Source organism: Rana temporaria, chromosome 3 (assembly GCF_905171775.1).
Source record: "Rana temporaria chromosome 3, aRanTem1.1, whole genome shotgun sequence".
Classification (NCBI taxonomy): Eukaryota; Metazoa; Chordata; class Amphibia; order Anura; family Ranidae; genus Rana; species Rana temporaria.
In genome coordinates this window covers 71,474,354-71,500,096 of record NC_053491.1, presented here as the reverse complement: position 1 = coordinate 71,500,096, position 25,743 = coordinate 71,474,354, and the positions used below count along the sequence as shown (strand labels likewise).

At 42.0% G+C, this 25,743-nt stretch overlaps 1 protein-coding gene across 4 annotated transcripts in view; it reads left to right on the top strand.

Annotated features, from left to right (window-relative positions):
• The window catches only part of NEDD4 (NEDD4 E3 ubiquitin protein ligase), a 199,855-nt gene that overhangs the window by 82,109 nt on the left and 92,003 nt on the right, over positions 1 to 25,743 (top strand). For all 4 annotated transcript variants that reach the window (XM_040342736.1, XM_040342734.1, XM_040342735.1 and 1 more), the window contains one exon: positions 22,970 to 23,020. In XM_040342736.1, coding sequence (XP_040198670.1) covers positions 22,970 to 23,020 — 51 coding nt within the window. The remainder of the gene's footprint in view (positions 1 to 22,969; positions 23,021 to 25,743) is intronic.

Sequence of the window (25,743 nt, the reverse complement as noted above, 5' to 3'; positions counted from 1 at the left end):
CTTTATGTTGTCACCACCCGGGGCATGATAGGATGGTGACGTCATAATGGGCAGGGTCACCAGATGACATCACCCGGTAAAACCCGCCCCATGCCTATATAAGTCGTTGCGCACACCTTACAGCAGGAGAGAGCGTCGAGTCAACATCGGAAGAAGAACGGAGGGAAGAAGACGACGGAGACGACCGGGCAACCGCTAGCAAAAGAGCAGGCAAAAGAGCAGAAGATAGCGGAGAAGCCCGGGAAAATACTCTGGACATCGGGAGAAGAACCGGAGATATCGAAGAAGTCATAAGAGACCCCCGGAGCTGCCTAATAAATTATTTTGAAAATCTTTGTAGTGTGTTTTTTTTTTATTGACACTTTTTTCCCCCAGGTGAATGGGTACAATGTGGGGGTGGGGAGCTGGGATCTGGGCGTTCCCTTATTAAAAGGGGGCTGCCAGATTCTGATAAGTCCCCTGCCCGCAGACCCCAACGGCCAGGGTTGTCGGGAAGGGGCCATTGTCCTCATCAATATGGGGACAAGGTGCTTTAAGGTGGGGGGCGCAGGGCGCCCCTGCACCAAAGCACCAACCCCCCATGTTGAGGGCATGCGGCCTGGTATGGTTCAGGAGGGGGCGCTCGCTCTTCCCCATCCCTGACCGACAGGGCTGCGTGCTCAGATAAGGGTCTGGTATGGATTTTGAGGGGCCGAAAGGTCCGGTATGCTCATGAAGGGGGAACCTATGCCGTTTTCTTTTAAATTGAGGTGGAGTTCCCCCTAATTATTGGGGAATCAAAGTCGCGTCCCTGGTCACTGAAGTCATAATTCAAGTCGGATCTACAGTCTTATGACTGTCTTGTCAAAATTGCGGCAAAAAAAAGTGGGAAAGGGGCCTTGGTCTAAGAGCAGGACCATGAGTCATTATTTGGACAATTAAAGGGTTACTAAACCCTCTTTTCTTATTTTATTTTAAATAACAAACATGTCATACTTACCCCCTCTGTACAGTTGGTTTTTCACAGAGTGACCCCAATCCTCCTTTTCTGTTGTCCCTCAGTGGCACTTGTGGCTCCTCCTCTTCTCGAGTGCCCTGTCAGGGAAGTGCTCTTCTTCGAAACACCTGTGCAGGCATACTCCCGAGATCTGCTTCTGCGTCTGTTGACATAGACAGCATAGGGTGCATTAAAGGGGTTGTAAAGGTAAACATTGTTTTCCCTAAATAGCTTCCTTTAACTTAGTGCAGTCCCCCTTCACTTACCTCATCCTTCGATTTTGCTTTTAAATGTCCTTATTTCTTCTGAGAAATCCTCACTTCCTGTTCTTCTGTCTGTATCTACACACCATAATTCAAGGCTTTCTCCCTGGTGTGAAGAAAGCCTCTTGAGGGGGCGAGCAGGAGTGTCAGGACACTCTCTACTTTGCAGATAGAGAAAGGAGCTGTGTGTTATCGCCCCCTCCCCCCTCAAGCGGCTTTCTCCACACCAGGGAGAAAGCCTTGCATTACGGTGGTGAGTAACAGACAGAAGAACAGGAAGTGAGGATTTCTCAGAAGAAATAAGGACATTTAAAAGCAAAATCGAAGGGTGAGGTAAGTGAAGGACGACTGCACTAAGGTGAAGGAAGCTATTTAGGGATTTTTTTTTTACCTTTACAACCCCTTTAAAGGTGAAAACACAAGGATATAAAACCCATTTAAACTTTATGAACAGGGTTAACACTAATTTCTGCTACATATCTGTAGTGAAAATTACTCACAGACTATCACTAGCATACTGGAAATTATTCATGTGCAAGAATAGTTTTTGCAGAGTCATGTACCATTTTGTTTACAGATCTGTGCTGGACATATTGCAACATTCAGCTAAACTGTGCCACCAACTATTTTAACACATTGCAGCTGCACTTTTTTTTTTTTATATAACTGCATGCTGCCATGTGCTTTATGGGAAAAGGGACACACAACGTGGAAAGGTTTTTCAGGCCAGATTTTACGATGTCCCCCAGATTTTAGGAGTCTCATGCAGCATTTCTGTAGGAAGTTCTTGGGAAGCTGAAAGAAGTGACCAAGTTAGCTGACATATATGGTGTTTATGATGGATGGATATTGCTGTCCGTCACATGTACTCCGAAATCAACTGGCAGATTGACACAAGAACCCAAAAAGGGCCCCTTATTTATTTTATAACTTAATATCTCTAGGACAGGCAGTGCATACAAATATGTACAAGGTAAAAAAGAACATACAGAATTGTGGCTACGTGCAATAAAGTATTGTATTGGGAGTATTGTTTTATACTGTGGGCAGGAGAAGGCCAAAATGTGTTAAATGCCTTCTTTTCAGGAGAAGGCCAAAATGTGTTAAATGCCTTCTTTTTGAATACACTATCTCGGCCAAATACAATGTTCATTTTTCAGACTACTAAATTTAGAGAGTAAATATGGGGTACTGACTTGTCAAACACCATTGGAGCAGTTACCTCACCTGCTGGTAGGGAAGTTTCTGTCTTGTAAATTGGTCAGAAGGTTCTGATGGCCAGGTCAGGGCTAGGATTTCTGACATCAGCCCGATCGCAAATCCAAGCACCACATGGCTGTCGTGAGCAGGCCCCAAATAACCATTTTGTTGATTCTTAAGAGGTTCTGTATAGCTAGGGCATAATGTTTCATATCTGTGCATAGACCATAATATGTACTGAAAAATAAACAGAAAGTGCAGCACTAAAGTATAATGTATGGTTCGACACTGGTTCGACAGGCTATGTCACTCAGGAACCTATAGAAAGCCGCCTGCCGACTCTGTACACTCTGTGGCTCAGATGGTAATACAGAGGAGAGGTCTGAGGTGCTCGTGGACTGCAGCGGCGTCTGACGTCTCCGGAAGTGTTGGCAATGCCGTTTCTGAACCACTGTCAGTGGAATGGACAGGCGCACTTCTTTGTCTTGTTTTTTTTTCTTACTGTACTAAAAATTTTTACACTTCATACTTAGAAGGCGCCTTTTTCTTTACCCTTTTTCTACATGTTTTTGAGCGTGCTTCTGCTATCCTGAAGAGGCCTGCCCTGAGTTTTCGGACTGTTCCTTCTTCAACCCTGGATATCACCATCTTGCATTGTTTGTGCTCTCCCTTGATCCACACCCATTACAATAACACAGACTCGGGTTCTCTGACTACAGTTTGCACCAGAACCACCCCCATTTCCACTAACTCCAATTGGTAACTTCCCCATACAATCTGATGTGCTGTAATAAATAAGCTCACCAAATGGAGCCACAGGAATCCATATATAGTTTAGTATATTATTGGTTGGTAAAAGTAACATAAAATGCTGCAGCATAGATCAGACATCCAATAAAAACAATCCGCCAAACCGGATACCGCTGCGTGACGTCAGCAGAGGTCTCTGCAAATGTACACAACACGAAAAAACTCTAATTATCAAAGACAATAATAGTAATATTTAATTTTGGCTGCATTCACACCTGAGTGTTTTCAGCTCATAAAACGCCCGAAAAACGCCCAACAAGCAAAATCCCATTAATTTCAATCGCACTTGTTCACATCTGAGCGTTTTGTCACCTGAAACAAAATGCCTGAAAAATGCCCTAAGCTCAAAAAAAGAACATGAGCTTCTTTGGGGCAGATTACAGGCATTTTTCTGCCTTTTACATTGCTGACCTGAACAAAATCACGGCAAAATTGTGGTAAAAACGCGCTTTGAAATGCTCAGGTGTAAATGCAGCCTTAAAGCGGAGCTCCACCCTAAAGTGGAACTCACGCTGATCGGAACCCTCCCCCCCTCCGGTGTCACATTTGACACCTTTCAGGGGGGAGGGGGTGCAGATACCTGTCTAAATACAGGTATTTGCACCCACTTCCGGCCACAGAGCTTCGGGTTTTCTCCGGGCATGACGTCACCTCCCGTTGTGCTCTGGGAACACTCGGCTCCCAGAGCACAGCGGGAGCCAATCAGCAGCGCAGAGAAACTCGCGCATGCGCCTTAAGGAACCGGGTAGTGAAGCCGGAGCGCTTCACTTCCTGGTTCCCTCACTTTTTTTTGTGACACATCCGCTTTAAGTCTTGTACACGCGATTGGATTTTCCGATGGGAATTGTGTGATGACAGACTGTTGGCCTTAAATCTGACCGTTTTGTACGCTCCATCAGACAATTGTTGTCAGACTTTTCACCGACAAATGTTGGATGGCAGGCTTATAAATTTTCCACGGACAGTGGTCTGTCGTCAGATTGTTCCTATTGTGTGTACAAAAGTACAAATACGCATGCTCAGAATCAATGCTCCTCAAACACGACATTAGCAGAAGGTGCCCAAAGGGTGGCGCTCAAGAGCTGAAAAACCACATAGTACGTCTAGTACATCACTACGTTCGTGTTTGTTGGCCGACAATTGTGTGTCGTTTGGCCGACAATTGTGTGCCGATTGTATGAAAGACAACATCCAGACACACGCCCATCGGACAATAGCTTTGTCTGCGGAAAATCCGATCGTGTGTACGAGGCTTAAGAGTTGCTACATATCCTGGAATAGAGGGAATCTATACTACCAATTTTTGGCCTGATGTAAATGCATTAGTCCAATAATCGCTGGCGAACCATTTAAGGGGGGAAATTCAATTATACAGAAATATTCACAAATATAAAAAATGGCTACTATTCCTGATCTAAGAAGGAAAGATATAATATTGTGCATAGCCCATAATATGTACTATTGGAAGGCATTTTATCTCTGTGTGACTAATATTTTGGACTTTGTTGGAGATGAAACTTACATTCTTCAATAATATGCAGCAGACAGTCTGGTGCCTCCAATATTGGATGACTTTGGCCACCTGCTAATTCAGAGGTAGACCAGTCTGAACCATCCCTTTGAGGGCTGGTGAGGGGACAGCTATCCACCTCTTATCTGTACAGAAGCTTACAGAACCTCTCAGATGGTTGTTACATTATGAAGAAGTCTAGAAGAACATGTAATTTTAAATGAATAATGGCAGCGGGTGAATTGAATTTGTCTTAGGCCTCGTACACACGACCGGACATGTCCGCTGAAACTGGTCCGCCGACCAGTGTCAGCGGACAGATCCGATCGTGTGTACAGGCTAGCGGACAGATTTCCAGCGGACAAATGTTTTTTAGCATGCTAAGAAACATGTCCGCTGGGAAGCTGTCCGGCGGACATGTCCGCTGGTTAGTACGTCTAACCAGCGGACAGAAATCCCGCGCATGCGTCAAATTGATTTGACGCATGCGTGGAAGCATTGAACTCGCGCGATAGAGAACGTCGGTGTCGTCTACGTCACCGTGTTCTCTGTCCGCGCGGATTTCGGTTTGATGGTGTGTACAGCCAGCGGACCGAAATCTCCCAGCGGACATGTCCGATGAAAACGGTCCGGCGGACCGTTTTCATCGGACTGTCCGCTCGTCTGTACGGGACCTAAGGGAAAGATGATAGAAACACATTCAAGTTTACTAATGTGCATACTAACCAGTGACTTATTTTATACAAACATACTGCTAACCCAAGTAGGCTATCCTTCCTGTTTTTAAAGTAAGACTGTAGCATTCAAAACAATGTATAAAAATACTTACATCTTAGTAAGTGAAGAAAGGCACATCCAAGAATTCTGTGATGGTGAGTCTCCATGCTCTGTGGTATACTGCTGTGAGTGCTTTGTTCTGCCTGGTCTCCCATGGATGCCGATGATCGGCTCAGTGTGTAGACTGAAACAGGATGGAGGGCTGAAACGCACGTGGACCACAGCGGCAGGCGTGTGATGACACCGGAAATTACTGCAACGTGATTTCCGAGCATGCACTCTGACGGTTAGTGACATGCCTGCTCCTTTTTTAAGCATGATGAGTTTTTATACTTTGTTTTAATAAATGCTACACAGTTTTACTGTCTCCTGAACTTTGCTTCTGCTACCCCGGAGAGGCTTGAACCTTATTTCTAAACTGTTCACCACCACTGCAGGATCATCATCTGCCTTATCATTATATCAGATTTTTTTCCCCCCTGTCCATTACCATAAACTGCCTACCCATAGACTGATGGTCCGCCCATTATCAGTGATCACAAGCTTGCACCAGTACCATTCCATTGTATGTCTATCCTTCCTGTTTTGGAGTAGTAAGACAGCTTTATATTGTGGTTATGATTTTAGCAATTTTCTCAGGTAAAATATTTTGAGTTGAAAAATAATTATGGTATATGCAGTGCTGCTTTTTGCTCATGCACATTTTCGAGCTACAAGTGCCTGAATGCTCAAATGTTAACCACTTGCTTACTGGGCACTTAAACCCCTCTCCTGCCCAGACCAATTTTCAGCTTTCAGCGCTGTCACTCTTTGAGCGACAATTGCACAGTCAAACAACACTGTACCCAAATGAATTTCTAATTTTTCCCCCAAATAGAGCCTTCTTTTGGTGGTATTTGATCACCTCTGCTGTTTTTATTCTTTGTTCAAAAAATAAAAAAAGACTGTATAAAAAAATAAAATAATAAACCGTTTTATATTTTGTTATAAAATTTTGCAAACAGGTAATTTCTCTCCTTCATTGATGTATGCTGATGAAGCTGCACTGATGGGCACCGATAGGCTGCACCGATGGGAACTGATTGGCTCTGATAGGCTTCACTGGTGGGCACAGAGATTGCACTGATGGGTGGCACTCAGGGGCATTGATAGGTGGCACTGGTGGGCACTGAGAAGTGGCACTGATTGGCACCACTGGTGGGCATTGATAGGTGGCCCTCGTGGACATTAATAAGTGGCACTGTTATGCACTGGTGGGCACCGATTCATGGCACTGGTAGGTGGCACCGGCAGGCGGTGTTTGTCCCTCTTCGGGACCGGTGTCCCTTGCACAGAAGCCGGTGAAAAATAAAAACTTTAGCGGGCTTCTGTTTCCATCATGTGATCAGCTGTCATTGGCTGACAGCTGATCACATGATAAGGGGCCGGGATCGGATTTGTGATTGCCTGAGTCTCATTGACTCTGTGATCACAGCACACGCCCTGCAGGGGGTGCGTGGGGAGCGTGCAAAGTGTAGGATGTCTATTCACGGCCTCCTGGCAAAGTAGTTCCGGGCTGTAGCCGTCATTCGGCTATAGCGTGGATCTGAAGGAGTTAATGGGACAATTGAGAAGCATGTGATTTGGCTTGTTGGGCATTTTGGAGCTTTGAGCTACAAAACGCTCAGTGTGAATGGGGGCTTACTCTTCATATAGGAGCTTTAAAGTGGTAGTAAACCCAAAAGCAATTATTTATTATATTGCAGCTTATCGATGTGATAGCTGCATTAGTTTACTTTTTTAGGCTTTGTGTATTTTCATCTGATGATTCGGCCAGTAAGTCTGTTTGTCAAAAGAACAAGTTCTCCAGCAAATGTATCAGTTACAGAGATGAGACAAACCATTTAATACTGACATGGGTGCTTACAATGATCAGCTTTTATTTATGCAAAACCTTTAGGCTTGGTTCACACTAGCCCGACTCCAAAATCGCGTGACTTTGAGTGCAATGTTGGAATATGATATTAACACAACTTTGCTACGACTGATGTGACTTTTTACACTCTGCGCATTGTAGCAAAGTTGAACCAAAGTAGTGCAGAAACCTTTTCCAAAGTCAGCTGGACATGTGTAGTATCGGCTCTCCTAGGGATTTCACATGTCATTACCCTCCTCCCAGACAGACAATGCTGCTGTCCAAAGGTGCCCTCTGTGTTTCTTCATCCAGAGTGTGGGCCCTCTAATACAGGAGGTGTGTTACTGGCCAGATCACTTGCCCCCAAATCACATACCTGGTACGTCATTTGACTTCAAGTGGTTGTACCGAGGTGAGCTGCAGGCATCACTCCAGTACCGTTTTTTTGGGCCGACTATCTGCTCTCTTGTAATAACAGGAGTGGCTAAACATCCACGCAGTTATTACAAGCAGCGGGAGGTGGCGCACCGTCGGTGGCTCGCTCAGGCTCTGCCGTCCCACGTCGGAGACCCGAGGAAAGCCGGCATCGGCTTTAATCATGTCTCCGCTATTGTAACCTGGAGTATCTCTCATGTGTTTTCTCGATTCACCAGGGATCCTGCAATGTTGGCACCCCAGACAATTTTTCAATCGGCTCTGGGGTGTTGCCACCACCATTCTTTGTAAGGGAAACAAGCAGTGAAGTCTTGCGGCCACAGCCTGTTCCCTACTGCGCATGCACGCTGCGCTTTTTGAATGGCCCGACGGCAGTGGAAGGAGGAGGGGGGCCGAAATTCCAGGGTGCCTCGCCGCGGCAATGTCTCCTGGAAGTGGGGACCGGTACCTGTCAAAAACAGGTATCAACTCCCCCTGAAAAGTGCCAAATATGACAGCAGAGGGAGGGAGGAGCAAACCCTTTTGGGTGGAGCTCCACTTTAAGTTATCTTGATAAAAGTATTACGCTGACCGCTGCAGTCAGAAATGTACAGTCTGATTGTAATGTGAGCAGCCAGCTTAAAGCACAACTAAACCCAACAACAAAAACATTAACCTAATAAACATTTTCCGCGCTCAAGTCTGGGGAAGGTATAACCCTCGATAGCTTCTGTTTCTGTCATGATGTCCTCTACATCCGCCTTGAGTACTGTTCGAAGTGGTTATTGAAGTTGGTTTCTGCCCCATGTTTAACTGTTTTTCACTCAGTTTAGTTTGTGAGTATATCCATTTTTTTCAAAAATGTTTTTTTAATCCAAATTACTAACGAAAAAAATGTAAGCATTTAGCAGAACATTTGAGAAAATTTACTATAGAAGATGTAAAACTGTCTTTGTGCACGGGTGTTAAAATATATTATTTACTTTTACATATTCCCTTTCACTTATACATTATGGAAATTCAGTGTATCTATATTTGTGTACTTTATATTTTCTAAGTTTCCACACAAAAAAATAATGTTTTTTAATTTGGTCACAAATGGGTGCATGTCTGTCAGAGAAGGTTACAGGCAGTGAAACATCTGCCCGTCCTCAAATGACTCACATGCCACGGGAACCTACTGCAGTTTTCTTCCTAGCTTGGCAGCGGAACATAACATACGCACAGTGAAAACTTTGTTACCTTTTTCCATAGAAAAGGTAATGATCAGTTCTAGGTCTCTTAGAGGTTTTCAAGAAATCAACGTGCATTAGGGACCATTTCTGACTATTGCTGTTAGCAGTAATTGCCACACATTTGTTACCTTTAAGGTGCCTGATCTTGTCAGTAATGTTTAAATTTGCCACACTGAAAATTTTAATAATGACAACTATGGTCATCTACAGGGTAACAATCAAAATTAAAATATCAAAAATTGCGCCAAACAGAAGAAATAGCTGCTAAACACAACAGTCAGACAAAAATTGTAATAGTGCAATAAAATTTAAAGTGTAGCGCTGTGAATGTGAATAGATGAAACAATCCATCAATTATAGAATCAACATAGGTGAAAATATGGAATAAAACAATTCCATATGTGAAAGTAACAAATTGTGAGGATGTGATATCCTATAGGTTATTACGCATATAGACAATACCTATAACCATGGAAGTGGATAGATATAATGTGATGTGACAAAAAGCGTGTAAAATATTGTATGTCAAAAAAGTGAAATCAACACAGAAAATAGCAATCAAATCAATACAGCCTCTGGTGTTGTTTTGCATCTTGAATATATTTCAACTGTATTTTTGATTGCTATTTTCTGTGTTGATTTCACCTTTTTGACATACAATATTTTACACGCTTTTTGTCACATCACATTATATCTATCCGTATTTTCACCTATGTTGATTCTATAATTCATCTATTCACATTCACAGCGCTACACTTTAAATTTTATTGCATCTACAGGGTACCCATAAATTAGGGTTGTGGGTGAAGAAAGCCAAAATAAAATGTTGTATCTGGCGACTTATTTCTTGTTTATGGGCAACTTTACTATGCTTTTGCTTTTGTCTCATGCCTATGCTTCCTGTTTCCCTATATGCTTGCCTTTATTCAAAAGTGAGCAAATGAATGGTATGCATTGTGAATAAAAGTACATGGATACTGATTACCTTTGACCCCTGGTGGTATTGGTAGCCAGCCACGTCACATCTAACACTGTCCAGGCCAGAAGCATTCAGTCAGTAAAACACAATTATTTTGGTATTATTATTTTCAAGACAACATTCATCCCCAAGCAGCTCTATTACTTAATATTTTCTCCACCAATATATGTTTATACCTAAATGGCCATTAAGCCCCTTTTTATACGGGACGAACCCTGTAATGTGCATTTGCCTGTTCAGCGGGGATCGCTCTGCTGAGCAGGTGGATGACAGGTCTGTATCCGCTCTGCTATGGAGAGTGGACACAGCCCCGCTGTTCTCTATGAGGCGGTCAGATGGAAAAGGACCATCTGTCCATTTCCATCTGACTCACCCAATCCGCTCGACGAATGGGGAATAGATCCCCCATCCGTCTGTTTTTGGCAAACAGGATTGTATCAGATGCTAACGTGTGTCAGCATTCAGGCCACTCCATAGAGAACAATAGCTGGTCCGATCAGGTCCGACTAAAAAACTGACAGGCGGACCTGATTAGACCACCCTTGTAAAACTTGCCTAAGCGTCTTATTTTTTTAATTTTTTTTATACATGCTAATTAAAAAAGAAAAAAAAGACTCTCCTGGTGCACTATTGGATTGGTATAATAAGAAATAGTCAGTGGCCATATCAGTACACAAACCCCATCCATATCTGTAAAATCATCTTACTGGAAATGCTTGTTTAAGTATGACAAATGGAGTTTACCCTATAAAAGCTCCTTAAAGCAGAGGTTCACCCAAAATAATAACTCACATTCCTTACTGTACAGACATGTTCAATAGCCACATAATTATTTTTTTCATGTTGTAATTACCGTAGTACAGCTGGTTGAATTGCGACTTCCGGGTTTTCACTCCCGCGGGAGTAGGCGTTGCTACTCCTTTCCCCGGCGCCGCAATGTGATCTGGGAGTTCTCCTGGGAGCACAGCGTCATGCTTCCCAGGAGACATTGCTCTACGCCGTCCAGCGAAATACCATCACAATGGGGCGTGAACTATCAATGGCACTGCCCGTTGTGATGGCAACAAGGAAGTTGACGGCGCTACTCGTAAACACCACGAATGCGCAAGTAACAGCGGTGAATGCTGGGGTCAATGCTTCCAGGAAGTCATTGCTTGTGGGCTTCACAATGCCCACAAGTTAAATGGAAACTGCCAAACACGGATTTTAAAAGGTCAAGGTTTAGACAAAAACGGACAGGGGACATTTGAAAACACCAAACGTTGGCCGCGGAACCTCCGCTTTAAGGGCCAGTTTACACTACATGCAGTCCAGTACGTTTTTTTCCTGCATCAAAACCGCATGGAAAGGTTATATGGTTTTCAATGGCAAAGTTCACACCAGTGCGTTCCAGGGCGTTCCAGTTTCAGTGAAAAAGTAGAACATGCTGCATTTTTTCTGTCTTGGATTGTACTGGAACGCTGTTAAACGCAAAAAATTGGAACACATCAAAATCACACTGGAACACACATGTCCTTATTTAAGATTAAGAAAAAAGAAGGGGGAAAAAATTCACTGGACTGCATCAAACACGCACTGGAACGCATCAAAAACACACATGCAGAAAAGCATCTGGAACGCATTCGGACTGCGTTTCTATGATGTGAACTGGCCCTAAAGGTGTGTGCGAAACATAACTAAATCCATTGTATTGTAGAGCAAAGAATGTGCAATATTATAGCAACCAAATATAATGGTCTGCCTACAGTAGAGGGAAAACATATTGGTTGCTTTATAGTATTGCAATGTGCACATCATGACTGATTGTTCTCTACCCTTTTAGATAAGCCGTGTGTGAAAATGCTTAAAGTATAATTAAAGGCAAAACTTTTTTTATTTTTTGGATATAGTGGAGATAGATTCAAATACCTGTCAGGTTTTTGTTACCACTGACCCTGTTAGGGAGTTTTGCCGTGTTAACCATTATCATTGAAAGTGAAAGAAAAAGAAAATCCCACAGTTTGGTTTTCCCCCACAAATTCCTCTACAGATGACAAAAAAATAAAATTAAGGGGGTTATAACATACACACGATCCGGAAATCGGAGGAAGAATCGTACAATAATTGGATCGTTGGTGCAGAGCCTTCGAGAGGCGACCGCAACAATTCATCTGATATTATTCGAGCGTACGATTTTCATTAAGTCAGTATAGTTGTTGTCCGAAAATACATTACAACACATGGCATCGCTTCCAATTATTTTAATTTTTTTTCTGTCGTACGAGAATTTTCGTGACTTTAGTAACCTATTCAGTTTCTACTTGCTACTATTAAGCGAAAATAGTCGGACGATCAGTCGTCTGATATACGGAATCGTGTTTACGGGGCATTACTCTATCTAAGGTGATAAAACAAGTTTAACGTATACTTCTACTTTAATAGGGTCAGAATTTTGAGCTTTGAAAAGTCTTATGCTTTACCCTCACTGGATTATAGTTTTCTAATTCTAACCTAAATGTATGCAGGTATTGGAAATTCGTAGTGTACCCTGTGCTACAACATTTCTAGTTGATATCTAATTGCTATGATTTGCTACGTACGTGCTCTATGCACTGTTTAATTAAACAAGTATCTAAGTGTGCTATGGGAGGCTTAAAGGAGTTGTAAAGAAAAGAAAAATGTCACCTTAATGCAATCTATGCATTAAGGTGAAAAATCTGTTGAGGCCGCCCCCCTCCCCCCGAGCCCCCGTTTTACTTACCTGACCCCTCGAAAGTCCTGCGCTCGGTCCTGAGATCCTCTTCGCCGCTCAGCCTGGCCGCTGATTGGCTAAAGCGGATGCATTGAGAGCAGCGGAGCCATTGGCTGGCGCTGCTGTCAATCACATCCAGTGACGCGGCACGCCGAGGGACAGGGCCGAGTGATATAGTGAGCAGCTATGGCAGCTCGCTGTATCACGGGAGCGCGCCCGCAAGTACTCATCACCATGCGAGCTCTCTTGCATGAATTTAATGAGTTCTTGCGGTGAAGACCAGAGACAGCTGCCGGGGGACCCCAAAAGACGTGTATCGGGGCCACTCTGTGCAAAACGAACTGCACAGTGGAGGTAAGTATAACATGTTTGTTATTTAAAAAAAAAAAAAAATGTTTTCCTTTAGTGACATTTTAATCTGTGCAACACCTGTAAGTCAACTGTGCCAAATATTGATATATTCAAAGTAGTGCGATGTGTGAAATTGTGACAGCCAGATTTATTTTTAGAGGGAGCAGAGAAACATTCTGTGTTGATTAAAATAACTGCTTGATGGTCACTCCTACTGTGTCTTCTGAGAAGCCATTTATGCCGTAGAAGCCCAGAATGTACAGTTATGTCTGGGATGTTTTAGCAGAAAGAATGTTGGCCTATAAAAGACATCTATTGAGTCTGTATTTTTATAAGCAGGAGCAATAGTCCGCATCTTTGTTTATTTTTTGCTGTGCGTGATGTTATTTTTATGCCCTCCAATAAAAATGGAGTTCTTCTCTGCAACTATAGACTTCTGTGTGAAGACCAGCAAAGCCTTAAAATAAGCAAACCATATGGGCAGATTCATTTCGGTACGTAGAAATAGCACATTTATTGAAAAAATGTCATTCATTTTAATAAGGAAAGTTGGGAATGAAAATATTTCAGTGCGCAGAATGACCTTGCCCGTAACACCTTGGAATAACACTTTGGTAATTAGCTGGCCCAGGTGTGTACGCTTTCTGTTTTTCTTTCCAGTCTTTAAAGAAAAGAAGGTGCTCTACAGTTCGCAGTTAAGGCTTGTACACACTATAAGAAAATTGGGGAAAAAAATGTGTCCGAGGAATTTTCGTACAAAAATTACCAAAGGGACCAACCCCAACATTTTTCTCATACTGGAACAGAACGAACAATCATCGTTTAACCACTTCAGCCCCGGAAGGTTTTACCCCTTTAATGTCCAGGCAATTATTTTGCCATACGGCACTGCTTTATTTTAACTGACAGTTGCGTGGTCGTGTGACTCTGTACCCAAATAAAATTCCTCCTCAACCTCCTCATGAGGTGAGCTGGGGCCACTCCCCTGCACAGAGGACTCCGGGCTTTCCTGGGGGACTTCCTCATACTCATGTCTGGTGGAGGCTGCGGACTGGCCAGATGGCCCAGCACCCTCCTGCACATCTGTGGATGACACAAAACATACACAGGTTGGAGGATCCACACACTTGTCACATATTCCCTTTCCCCCCACCCCCACACACATGCTACACACCAGATAGAAAAAAAAACCACTTACCTGTCCTCAAGACCTCCTCAATGGAGTCAAAGCCAGACAGCCCCTCCACTTGCTGCCTGTGGAAGCACTGGGCCACTGCACGCTCCTCAGCAGTGAGCCTGATATTGCATGCAGGTCCCCCTCCGGTGCCCCTGGCATGAGCTGAAATTTTTGCCAGCTTCCCACAGACCACGCGCCTGAGATCATTGATCTTTTTTTGGATCCCACTGCGGGTCCTGGTCTCACCCCCCAACGCATTGACATCATCTGCAATGTCTTGCAGGATCTGCCTCCTCCTGGCCGGGGTGGTGTTGGCACTCTCGGGCCCATGCAGAAAACGACCAAATTGGGTAATGGCGCTCACGATGATCTTCTCCCGCAGAGAAAAGTTCAACTTCCTCTTCCTCTCTGTCATCTTTTAAAAAACACTCTCCAAAAACCACACGATACAAAAAACACACCGACACGATACAAACCAACAAACGGCAACAGACAACAGAACAAAAGCACCTTGCTTCAGGGGGGGAAACAAATGGATGTACTTTTGCAATGGAAGGGCGTATGTCTGGGCCTATTTATGCCCTGGGCGTATCTCACTAAGTACGCCGGGCCTAGTTCCTATCTCACTGATTACGCCGGGCTGAGTTCTGAGCATGCGCAGAGAGGCGCTGACCATAGTCAGCGTTGTGCGCATGTGTAGTCCGGCCGGCCCTTCATTTGCATGGGGTCACGGCTCATTTCAATGGAACACGCCCACGTCCTTCCCACTTTCAATTACGCCGGCTTACACCTCGGAATTTACGTCGCGCCGACGCAAATTTGGGCGCAAATACTATGAGGATACGGTACTTGCCTCTCAAAGTTGAGCCGGCGTAACGGAAAGGAGATGCGCTACGCCGGTGTATATATACGCCGATGTACGTGGATCTGCCCCATAGCGTCTACAAACTATGGTATATATGCTGGATTTTATTTTATTTTTTTTTATACTAGTAATGGCAGCGATCAGTGACTTATAGCGGGACTGTGATATTGCGGCAGACAATTGGACAATAACTGACACTTTTGACACTTTGTGGGAACAATGACACTAATACAGTGATCAGTGTTAAAAACATGCACTGTACTAATGACACTGGCCGGGAAGGGGTTAAACATTTAGGGCAATCAACGGGTTAAATGTGTGCCTATCAAATAAAAGCATGGAATTTCCAAGCTCAACTTACCAACCAGCCTGCGACCAACTAAATTGACCTGTCTAACAGTATGCGTTAAAAACAGGGGTTTAGTTGCACACATTTGCAAACACATGCACATACAACGCACTGACACCTTTGAGGGGTGGGCTCCCTCCAGTCATCTGCCCTTCATCTATCCATCAGAATACATGTACTCCCACTGTGAAGACTATTAAAGGTTAGAGGTAAGGTTTGTAGGATACAGGGTGCCTTGCCGGGGCCTGTATTTTGCAAATGTGTGCAACTAAACCCCTGTTTTTAATGCATACTGTTAGACAGGCCAATTTGGTTTGTCGCAGGCTGGTTGGTAAATTGAGCTGGAAAATTCCTTGGTTTTATTTAACATGCGTTTGCCCTTCCAGTGCTGCTTGATGTGAAGACCAGTTTTAGGTGGGGGTAGTGACCTTTTTTTGTAAATGTGTGCCTAGCCAGTGTTTTTGTGTGTATTGTGTGAGATACTTTTACTAAGGGATGTGATGGATTTTCTTTCCCTGCTTTGCACATCCCCCTTTCAGAATGGAGCTCTGCCCTGTTTACATAGGTAGGGCTCCGTCCTGTGTGTCTTCCAGATAATTGGCGAGTGCTGGCAGACATCCATTGACCGGCACCCACTCATCAGCTTCTGCTGTGACTAATCAAAGCAGAAGCGGCATGCCCCCTACATGAAAGTGCATTATCACATCTGTGTATGTATGTATGTATATATATATATATATATATATATATATATATATATATATATATATATATATATATATATATACACAGAGCGGCCACCATGTAGCAGTAAATCTGCTATAGGGTGGTTGTTAAGTGGTTGGGAAATCTATCTGGAGAAAAATATTTAGTCCGCAATTGTCGACCTTTCTACAGTGTGCAAAATTATTAGGCAAGTTGTATTTTTGAGGATTCATTTCATTATTGAACAACTACAGTGCTCTCATTCAATCCAAAATGTTAATAAACCTCAAACCTGAATATTTTAGAAAGTAAAAGTGAGGTTTTAGCTTTCTTAGGAGAAAATCTATGTGTGCAGAATTATTGGGCAACTATTAGTGTTCACAATTATAATGCGACTAAATGAAAAACGAAAGTTTTCCCATCTCACTTGTTTGTTTTTGTCTGTTAAAGTGAGAATAATAAAAAAAATCTATTTACAAATAAAAAAATAAAATCAGTGACCAATATAGCACCCCTTTTTTTCAATAACAGTCTTAAGTTTTCCATTCTTGAAGTCTGTCGGTTTCTTGATCTCTTGGGGTTCAACATTTTTGCAGCAGCAACCACAGCCTCCCAGACACTGTTCAGAGAGGTGTATTGTTTTCCTTCACTGTAACTCTCTTGTTTAAGAAGGTCCCACAAGTTCTCAATAGGGTTTAGGTCAGTTGAGGAAATGGGTCATGTCATCATTCTTTCATCTTTGAGGCCTTTACTGGCTAGCCACGCAGTATTTTGATGCATGCGATGGAGCATTGTCCTACATAAATTTCATGGTCTTCTTGAAAGATGCAGACTTTTTCCTGTACCGCTGCTGTTTTGGGAGTTGATTTTGAGTCCATCTTCAACCTGAAAATGTCGAACTAGCTCATCTTTAATAATACCAGCCCATACCAGTACCCCACCTCCACCTTGCTGGTGTCTGAGTCGAAGTAGAGCTCTGTGCCCGATACTGATCCAGCCACATGCCCATCCATTTATTCTGTCAAAAGTCACTCTCATCTCATCAGTCCATAAAACCTTTGCACAATCTGTTTCTTGGCCCATTCTTGACATTTCAACCTATGTGTCTTGTTCAGTGATGGTTGTGTTTCAACCTTCCTTACCTTGGCCGTGTCTCTGAGCACTAAACGCCTTCTACTTCTGGGCACGCCAGGTAGGTTGAAGTTCTGGAATATGACAGCACTGGAGAATAATGTGTTCCTGTTCTTCTCAAACCTTTGGCAGTTCATTTGCATCTTTTTTTTTTTTCTCAACATGTTTCTTGCCACCCTGTTGACTATTTCAAACAAAACTTTGGTTCTGTGATCACACTCCAATATCTTAGCAATTTCAACAGTGCTGCATCCCTCTGAAAGACTTTTTAAAATGTTTGACTTTTCAGAGTCCGTTATATCTTTTGTGGCCCATTTTGCCTGAGGAAAGTAAGCTGCCTAATAATTATGCACACCTTGATATAAGATGTTGATCTCCTTAGGACACACCCTCCCTCATTATACAAATGCACATATCCTGATATGCTTAAATCCAATAAGCATTCAAGTTTATACAGCTTGGAGTTGGACAATATGCATAAAAATTATGATTTGGCCAAAATACTCACTTGCTTAATAATTGTGCACACAGTGTATATGAAGATGCTGGTTGCTTGGCTATTATGCAGCTGGTTTTAATACTTTTGAGTCACTGACATGTAAATAAAGGAATTGTAACTTTAACATGACTTTTACTGCATGCATGTTCAGGACCTATGACTCTGACATTTTAGAAGCCAGTCTTGCAGCTAGCACTTTGAGAAGGAGCCCAAGAGTGGCATCCCACAAGTTTTCCTCTGATAGATAGTACTCTAATGCCACGTACACACGACCGTTTTTCATGTTATGGAAAAAAACTATGTTTTTCTCGACATGATTCCTCTCAAGCCTGCTTTGCATACACACGATTGTGATAAAAAATGCTCAAGAAAAGCACGGTGACTTGCAACACGTACGACGGCACTATAAAGGGGAAGTTCCATTCCAATGGCGCCACCCTTTGGTCTGATTATACAAATTTCCCTTCTCATAACTTTCTTTTGAGCATGCACGTTTTTTCCCCCGTCGTTAAAGCCTACACACAGCCGTTTTTCATGACGAGAAAAATGACGACGTGAAAAACGATGACAAGAAAAATGAAGCAGGTTCTACATTTTTAATAGGCAATTTTTTTCGTCAAGAAAAATGCTCTGGAGCCTACACACGACCGTTTTTAATGACCAATTAAAAAAATGGCATTTTTCTCGTCATGAAAAATGGTCGTGTGTATGCGGCATAAAGGTTCAGTGCAACATAAAGTAATATTTCAGTTGTAAGTAGTTACTGTAGCAGAGGGCTTGAGATCTTTTCTCTGTTTCTTTGTGGTTTTGGGTGTTCGTACCCTACATGATTCCCACTCTTCCAGTTGTGTTCTTTTCCTTTTAATTGCTTTGGCAGCTGTGTTGGCCTGGGAACTAAAGGTCTACACCATCATTGTCTTATTTCTCTCTATTTCCTTAACTAATTGAAGTAAAACTAGATTGTTTAGTCTTGGTCACTGGGACTTTTTTTACTTCAACTTTTTCTTTTTTGTTAAACTATTACAGATGGTCTGGATAGGAATGGAGAGAGACTATTTGTCATATTAGAGACTCATCTTCTGATATAGCACTTCAATTGTAGTATCATACCTTCATGGCATATATTCTAAACCTGTGGGTTGTGATCCTTTTCCATGTGGCTTGCAGTTGGAAAGAATGAATATGCAGAAGACACAAAGTAACATGTCCTCTAATAGGATAATAATTATGTTATTATGGTTTCTACTTCTGTGAGCTTCAGCATCTAGGCCAACTCGCAAAGAAACCAAGCCATTTTGGCCAGTAACACTGTGTAATTTGCCTCTCAGCTGGAGAGTATTATGTGCTGAACATAGATACAATCTTGATGTGTTTTGTCTTCAAGAAATATAGATGTTTATATTTTAGGTATTTGGTGTATATACTTTTGTGGGCAGTTTTTATGTTTGAGAAAGGGGGCTATAATGTGAGGTACTGGTGGTCACTAGAGTGTTCTGGTTATGTCTGTAATAGTGGAGGTTAGGGAAGTGGAGAAAGCGATCTTTTTTTACTTGTTTTTATTTTTTGTAAAGCCTATATCCAGCAATATCTGTTTTCTCAGGCATGGAAAAAATTTTAACCCCAAGTTTTAGGACTTCTGCCCTTTCTTTGCGACAAACACTAACTATTATATATAAAACTTTTTGAAGTAGTGATATTACAGGTTAGTTCTACATGTCATTAACGGTGTTCTATCGACAAATGCCTCCTGACGAAAAATGCCTCAGATGGGTCTGCGCATGCGCAGTATCAAAAGTCACTCCACCTGATATGATGATCAGCTGGCGTGACGTAAACACAGTGCATGCGCAGATCGTCGGAAGCATTATCCGAAGCTATGCAAACAGCGGAGGGAGAACGTGCTTGTCAAATTCTGCCTCACTGTTGCGGGGTGGGTTTTGGTTGTATTGACCGTCATGGTTTCTGTCTGTTGCACGGCGGGTTCAGTGTGTTAAACAGCCACAACCTGCCCCGCAATAGGGAGGCTGAATCTGACAATTACATTCTCCTTTGGCGCTTAGATCGTCGGATACTGCCTCTGATGATCTGTGTTTACGTCATGCCAGACGACCAACATATCAGCTGGAGTGACGTTGCGTACTGCGCACGCGCAGACTCATCGGATGCATTTTTCAACGGGAGGCAGTATTTGATAGAACACCGGCAGCCATCATTTTCATGAACTATAGTAAATTTGCGCAGGACTAGGACATTTTTAGGAGCTTTATAATAGTTAATTTCTAATGGGTATACCAGGATCATATCCTATATAGTTCTATAATAAATTTCCTGTTTATAACACTAGACATAGAGTACATCATTCAAGAGATGCTTTCTAGCCTTTAAACTATATAAGGTAAAGTCAACAGCTTCATCTTTTGCACATTTGAAACTCTGCCTAATGTTCCTATCTAACCTGTAAAAATTGCTTCATGCTTCATGTCAAATCAATCTTTATTGTCTTGCAGCTTTTCCTTTATATGACTGTAATAACAAATGTCCTCACTACATTTTATTACAGCTGTAGTATCTATCTGAGTTTTGCTGAAATATTTTTATAAACCAGACTATGAATTTGTATTCATTGTTAATGCATTCACCATGTGGCATTGACTACAAATGTTAGTGATACAGTTTTATACCACTTTAAGCTGATTTGTATAGTTAATACTACCAGCAAATTCAACAGTGTTAAATTATACAAAAGTCATAAAGCCAATGCGTTTGGCATGATCCACTGCAGTGTGTTTCATATCTAGACCTCAATGCATACCAGATATCCAGGCACTTGCACAGCTGTGTTAGTCAAGAGTTTAAAAAAAAATCTTAATCATTTAACAAATTACTTAAAGAGGAGGTCCAGACCCCCACGAAAAATTAAAAGTCAGCGGCTACAAATACTGCAGCTGCAGACTTTTAATTTTTGGACACTCACCTGTCCAGGGAGCCTGCAATTTCAGCACCCCAGTCGATCTTTGGATCGGCTGTTGGGTGCTGCCAACGCCATCCCTAGTAAGGGCACCAGGCAGTGAAGCCTTTCGGCTTCACAGCCGTATTCCTACTGCGCATGGACAAAGCACGCTGTGCTTTCTAATTTGGTCCGGCAGCGGAGGAAGGAGGGGGCCAAACGTCCAAGAGACGGGGCCCCGACCCCGTTTCCCGGAAGTGGGGTATGGATACCTGTCAAAAACAGGTGCCCAGTCCCCCCTCCCCCCTGAAAGGTGCCAACTGTGTCCCAGAGGGGGGAGGAGATGGATAAGCGGAAGTTCCACTTTTGAGTGGAACTCCGCTTAAAACATATCTGAAAATTTTGTTCTTAAAGGACTGGCCTGAGAAACACAGATTTCCTGTATTGTTTAAATACTGCAATAATTGGTTTAGGAGTTTTCACATTGAACTTGTATGAACAATCTCTTGAGGTGTATGAATTAAGCTGAAGTCTCGGCGGTGCACATTTTCACGTTTTGTAAAAGGGCATAAAATAGGAAAGAATAAAAAGTGAAATCTGCTTAAATGTTCTAAATAGTAGACCTTTTTCGTACAAGTTAGGTAAATAAAAACCGTAAAATTACCTAGATAACAAAGAGTATGAACACTCAAACAGCAGGGCTCCTTACACACTCTTTGTAGTCAAGATGACATGGACAATGCACCTGGTTGTATACTGTTGCTGAAGGCACAAAACTGGTCCTCTAGAGCAGTGTTTTTCAACTCCAGTCCTCAAGGCTGCTGCCATAACAGTAATTAATGTCAAAGTAGCGACTTATATCCACAGTGGGTGGTCCAGGAAGTGGTTAATTTGTGTATATAGTTGTTTACCTAGAGTTAGGCTTTAACCTGCCATTTATATGTCATGGCCAGACAGGAGCTTCTCTGATTTGGGTGGACATACTTCCCATACTTTCTTAACACTTATGCACCTCGTGTGCAGTCTCCTTGCCACCTGCTTTAACCCCATGGACCTCACACGAGCACCCTCATTCACTTGAATAGGTTTTGATCGTCTGGCGTTGCGCTAGCCGAAAAGGTCATGCGGTGTAATACTTGCTACAGCTACGTAGCAAAGCATCACAGCCATGGCTCTGCTGCCTCTGCAGCTCAACGCAGGGTTTTACTGCCTTCCAACCTTATGTGTTGACCAGCTTGAGTAGTGCAGCCAGAAATGTGATTGGTAGTCAGGAAGTTAGATGCCTAATTAATGCCCCTAGAAAGCCTGAAGGTTCTCCTTAGATTTGGGGCCTCTGTGTGGCTAGGTTGTAATAAGGTCTCACACGTGGTAACACTGTACTTAGGAGAATACATTTTAATTTTCCAAAAGGAGGTAACTTTGGGTGTTTGCTTTCTAAAATGTAATTTTGTATAACTTAAAAAAATAAATCACCATGCTTCTTACGCAATGCCTTGGACTTTCCAATAAGGGGTCATTTTGTACGGTCCTGGCATTTTAGGGGCCTCAAGAACTGACCAGAATTTATACATATTTAAATATGTACCATAGTTGTAAACTTTAACTCTTTCACACAGAATAAATACTATACTGATTTGTGTTTTTTTTTTTTTTTTTATATAACCAAACAAATCTAGCAGAATAGATTCTGGACTAAATGTATGAAGAAAGATTATTTATTAAAGGTTTATAACAGAAACTAAGAAAAAATAAATATGTTTTTCTTCAAAATGTTTGGTCTTTTTTTCCCCTTTAGGCTGGATTTAAACCTATGCAGTTTTAGTGCTTTTTGCATTTTTCAGATTTTCACCACAGTCCATTAAACATGGTTTCCAATGGAACAAGTTCTGTAGTGCCAATCTGCAAAATGCAAAAAGCACTAACAATGCATAGGTGTGAATCCAGCCTTATAGAATAAAAACCCAAAAGAAAGCTCTGTCTCAAAATTCATGTGGGCACATTGTTGCCTGGCTGAGTAATTGTCATTCAAGGTGTGACCACACTGAAAAATGGCCTGTACTGGAAGGGGGTGCAACAAGTGGTTAAATAATGTTGTAGTGCCATGTGATACAGCCCAGTTCTGATGATTTCTAATGACTGTTATTTTTCATTTGTAGACCAGAGATGACTTTCTTGGTCAAGTGGATATTCCTCTTTACCAGTTGCCGGTATGTACTGTAAAGATATGTATGAACACCCTAATGTTTTGCTCTATACCTTTTGTAAACAATCTGCAGATCAAAACCTTGTGTTTTTATTCATTTACTGTATGCAAGACCAATAAAGCGGATATGTGTGCCTAGTTCAAATACAAATCTAGCCTGTCAGGACTGAAGCTCTTACCTTTAAGACTAGAACAACAACACAGCCTTTGGGATGTAAGAGAATATCAGGGTTTGTAAATATGAAAATTATGAACTTTATCTAAGCTTAGTATTTTGGAAAATGGCAAACACGCTACATTGTTTTGCAGACGGCTGCCTCTCCTCCACGTGTTGAAGTGGTTAACTTACAGTAAGAGATGCAGACTGGATGTGCTGCCAGACAGGCGTTTCTCAGAGTGTTTATGACTCTGACTGTGTTACAATCTATGTTTTATAGCAGGCATCCTAGGTTGGTTCACCCATAAGCCTATACAGTTAAGTGACTTATCAAGCACTTTGAAAATTTTGTAACGGTTTCAGCAGTTTTCAGATTGTTTTCAGAATGTGGCACAGTAAGAGTTGATACAATATATGAGATTTATTATTGTGTTCTAACAAACGGAAGGCATTACATTTTAGTGTTGTCAGGTCCTTGTTTTTAGACTGTTGGTTGGTACAATTAAGTGTCAGCAACATTTATTAAGGAGGCATTTACTGAAAAACCGCCTTAAAGAGGCAGTGAGATACATTCTGTAGTTAACCACAACGTATCTATTTATTCAATTTCCCAGCGCTTCTGGGCTCCATCTCATGTGAAGACCTTTAAGAGTCCAACACTTAGGACAGGATTGAGGGCCTTGGGAACTTGAAATATACAATGCTCTAATTTAATTGGTGAAAACAGTAACTTTCACAACTATTCTTGCATGTGCAATTCCAGATTCTCTTGAGTTTATGTGGCAGGCTACCTGTCCCCCTAGTTTTACTAGCAATGCAATACATTTATTTAAGACTCTAGTTACAGGGTTAATTTCAATTAATTCTTTAGTATGGTAGAAAATGCTGCAAATGTAAAGTAATTTCCATTTAGAAACCAATCGCTCTCATGGATAATTTGAATGTCTCTTTACTTTACATCAGAGCAACCATTGTAGTGGAAAAGAGTACCGCTCCAAGCCCTGCGACCTATGCTGTGCTCCCGCCCTGTAGTACTGACAGGTGCAGACTCTGCGATGATCCGTGGAAAAAATAAATGTTCCTGGACTGCCGCACTCTGATAGGCGATTTATTGAAACAAAATCAACAAAGGATAAAATCCAAAGCTGTATAACAACCAAAAAATTCATTCAACACTGCAATCAATGGTAGAAAGTGGACATAGGGGACAAAAAAGCCAACATGTTTCACAACATGGATAGATGCTTAGTCATAGCTGGCTAATGTAACCATTGTAGCGGTTACATTTTTGAGCATTTTAACTGCAAGCACCAATATAAGATGCCCATATAGAATGACCACATTTGCTAAAGCTTTTTTTCTTGAGTACATTACTTTATTTTTAGATTAAACTTTTTACAAAATCTTGTAGATTGCATTATACTGACCTATATATAAAAACAGTTTAATGCCAACTTTTCCATTGTTAGCAATGTTTCAAGACTGTAAGTCACTACTTTAATTTAAGCCTCATGCACACAGGGCATTGGAATGCATAACCGTTAGACCCGTCTAGGTGCATGCATAAACGTTATACTAGGTGCATTTATAATTTTTTCTGCTCTTCAGCTCCTCTCCTGAATGTAATTAAATGCCAATGTGTACGTTAACATAAGGTTAACATAGAGGTGCTTTTATAGGCTAAAATGCCTGTAAAATAGGCATTTTTAAAGCCCTGTGTGCATGAGGCCTTAGTCTTCATTTTTTTTTTCATTTATAATTTAAAGAAGAAATTAAACTTTGCATACATTTTATTAAGGAATGCATTAATATGGCAATAGATAACCCTCATAACATTAAATTCTGTGGTGTATATTTTGCAAAGTGTGAATACAATTAACAGGGTTTATGTAAGGGTCAGAGTGTTGTCATTTTCTGTTTAGGAATGTTAGAGTTAGTATGAAAGTTATAAACAAGCAGTAAACACATTAAAGAGGTTGTCTAGCCATGCAACAACCTTGCAACACTCCCCTCTGTTATGTTAAATAAAGGCCTTGTGTTTGTTTTTTTAAAACTGCCAAAGTGTACCTGATTTCAGAGCACCCTTCGGTGCTCACATGACTGGACATCGCTCTCCTCTCTCGAGCTGACAGCAAAGCGGGTGGAGCTCAGAAACCACAACTGACGTCAGCCAGGAGGAGGAGAGAGGCGTGAGGTCATGTGAGTACCGATTGGCGCTCTGAAATCAGGTACACAGTGGCAGTTTAAAAAAAAATGCACTGGAGACATTGTTGCAAACTTGTTGTATTATGAAAGCAATAGGATGGAAGAATCGTGGAGTGGGCAGAGCTGTCAGGCAGGGAGGGGAGGAGGACAGAGGAAGACATAGAGTTGCGGATGATGGATGCTCGTAAACTGACCACAGTGTCAGAACTCAGCAGCCATGATAAACTATGGTCAGTTTACAGAGGGGAGGGCAGAAGCAGACAGGATCAGCCAGGTATTTCAGGTGATAGGGCCAAATTACACAGCACAACATGAAAAGAAGTTTGTTTGAAATCTTTGCAAATGTATTAAAAACTTACCTAGGT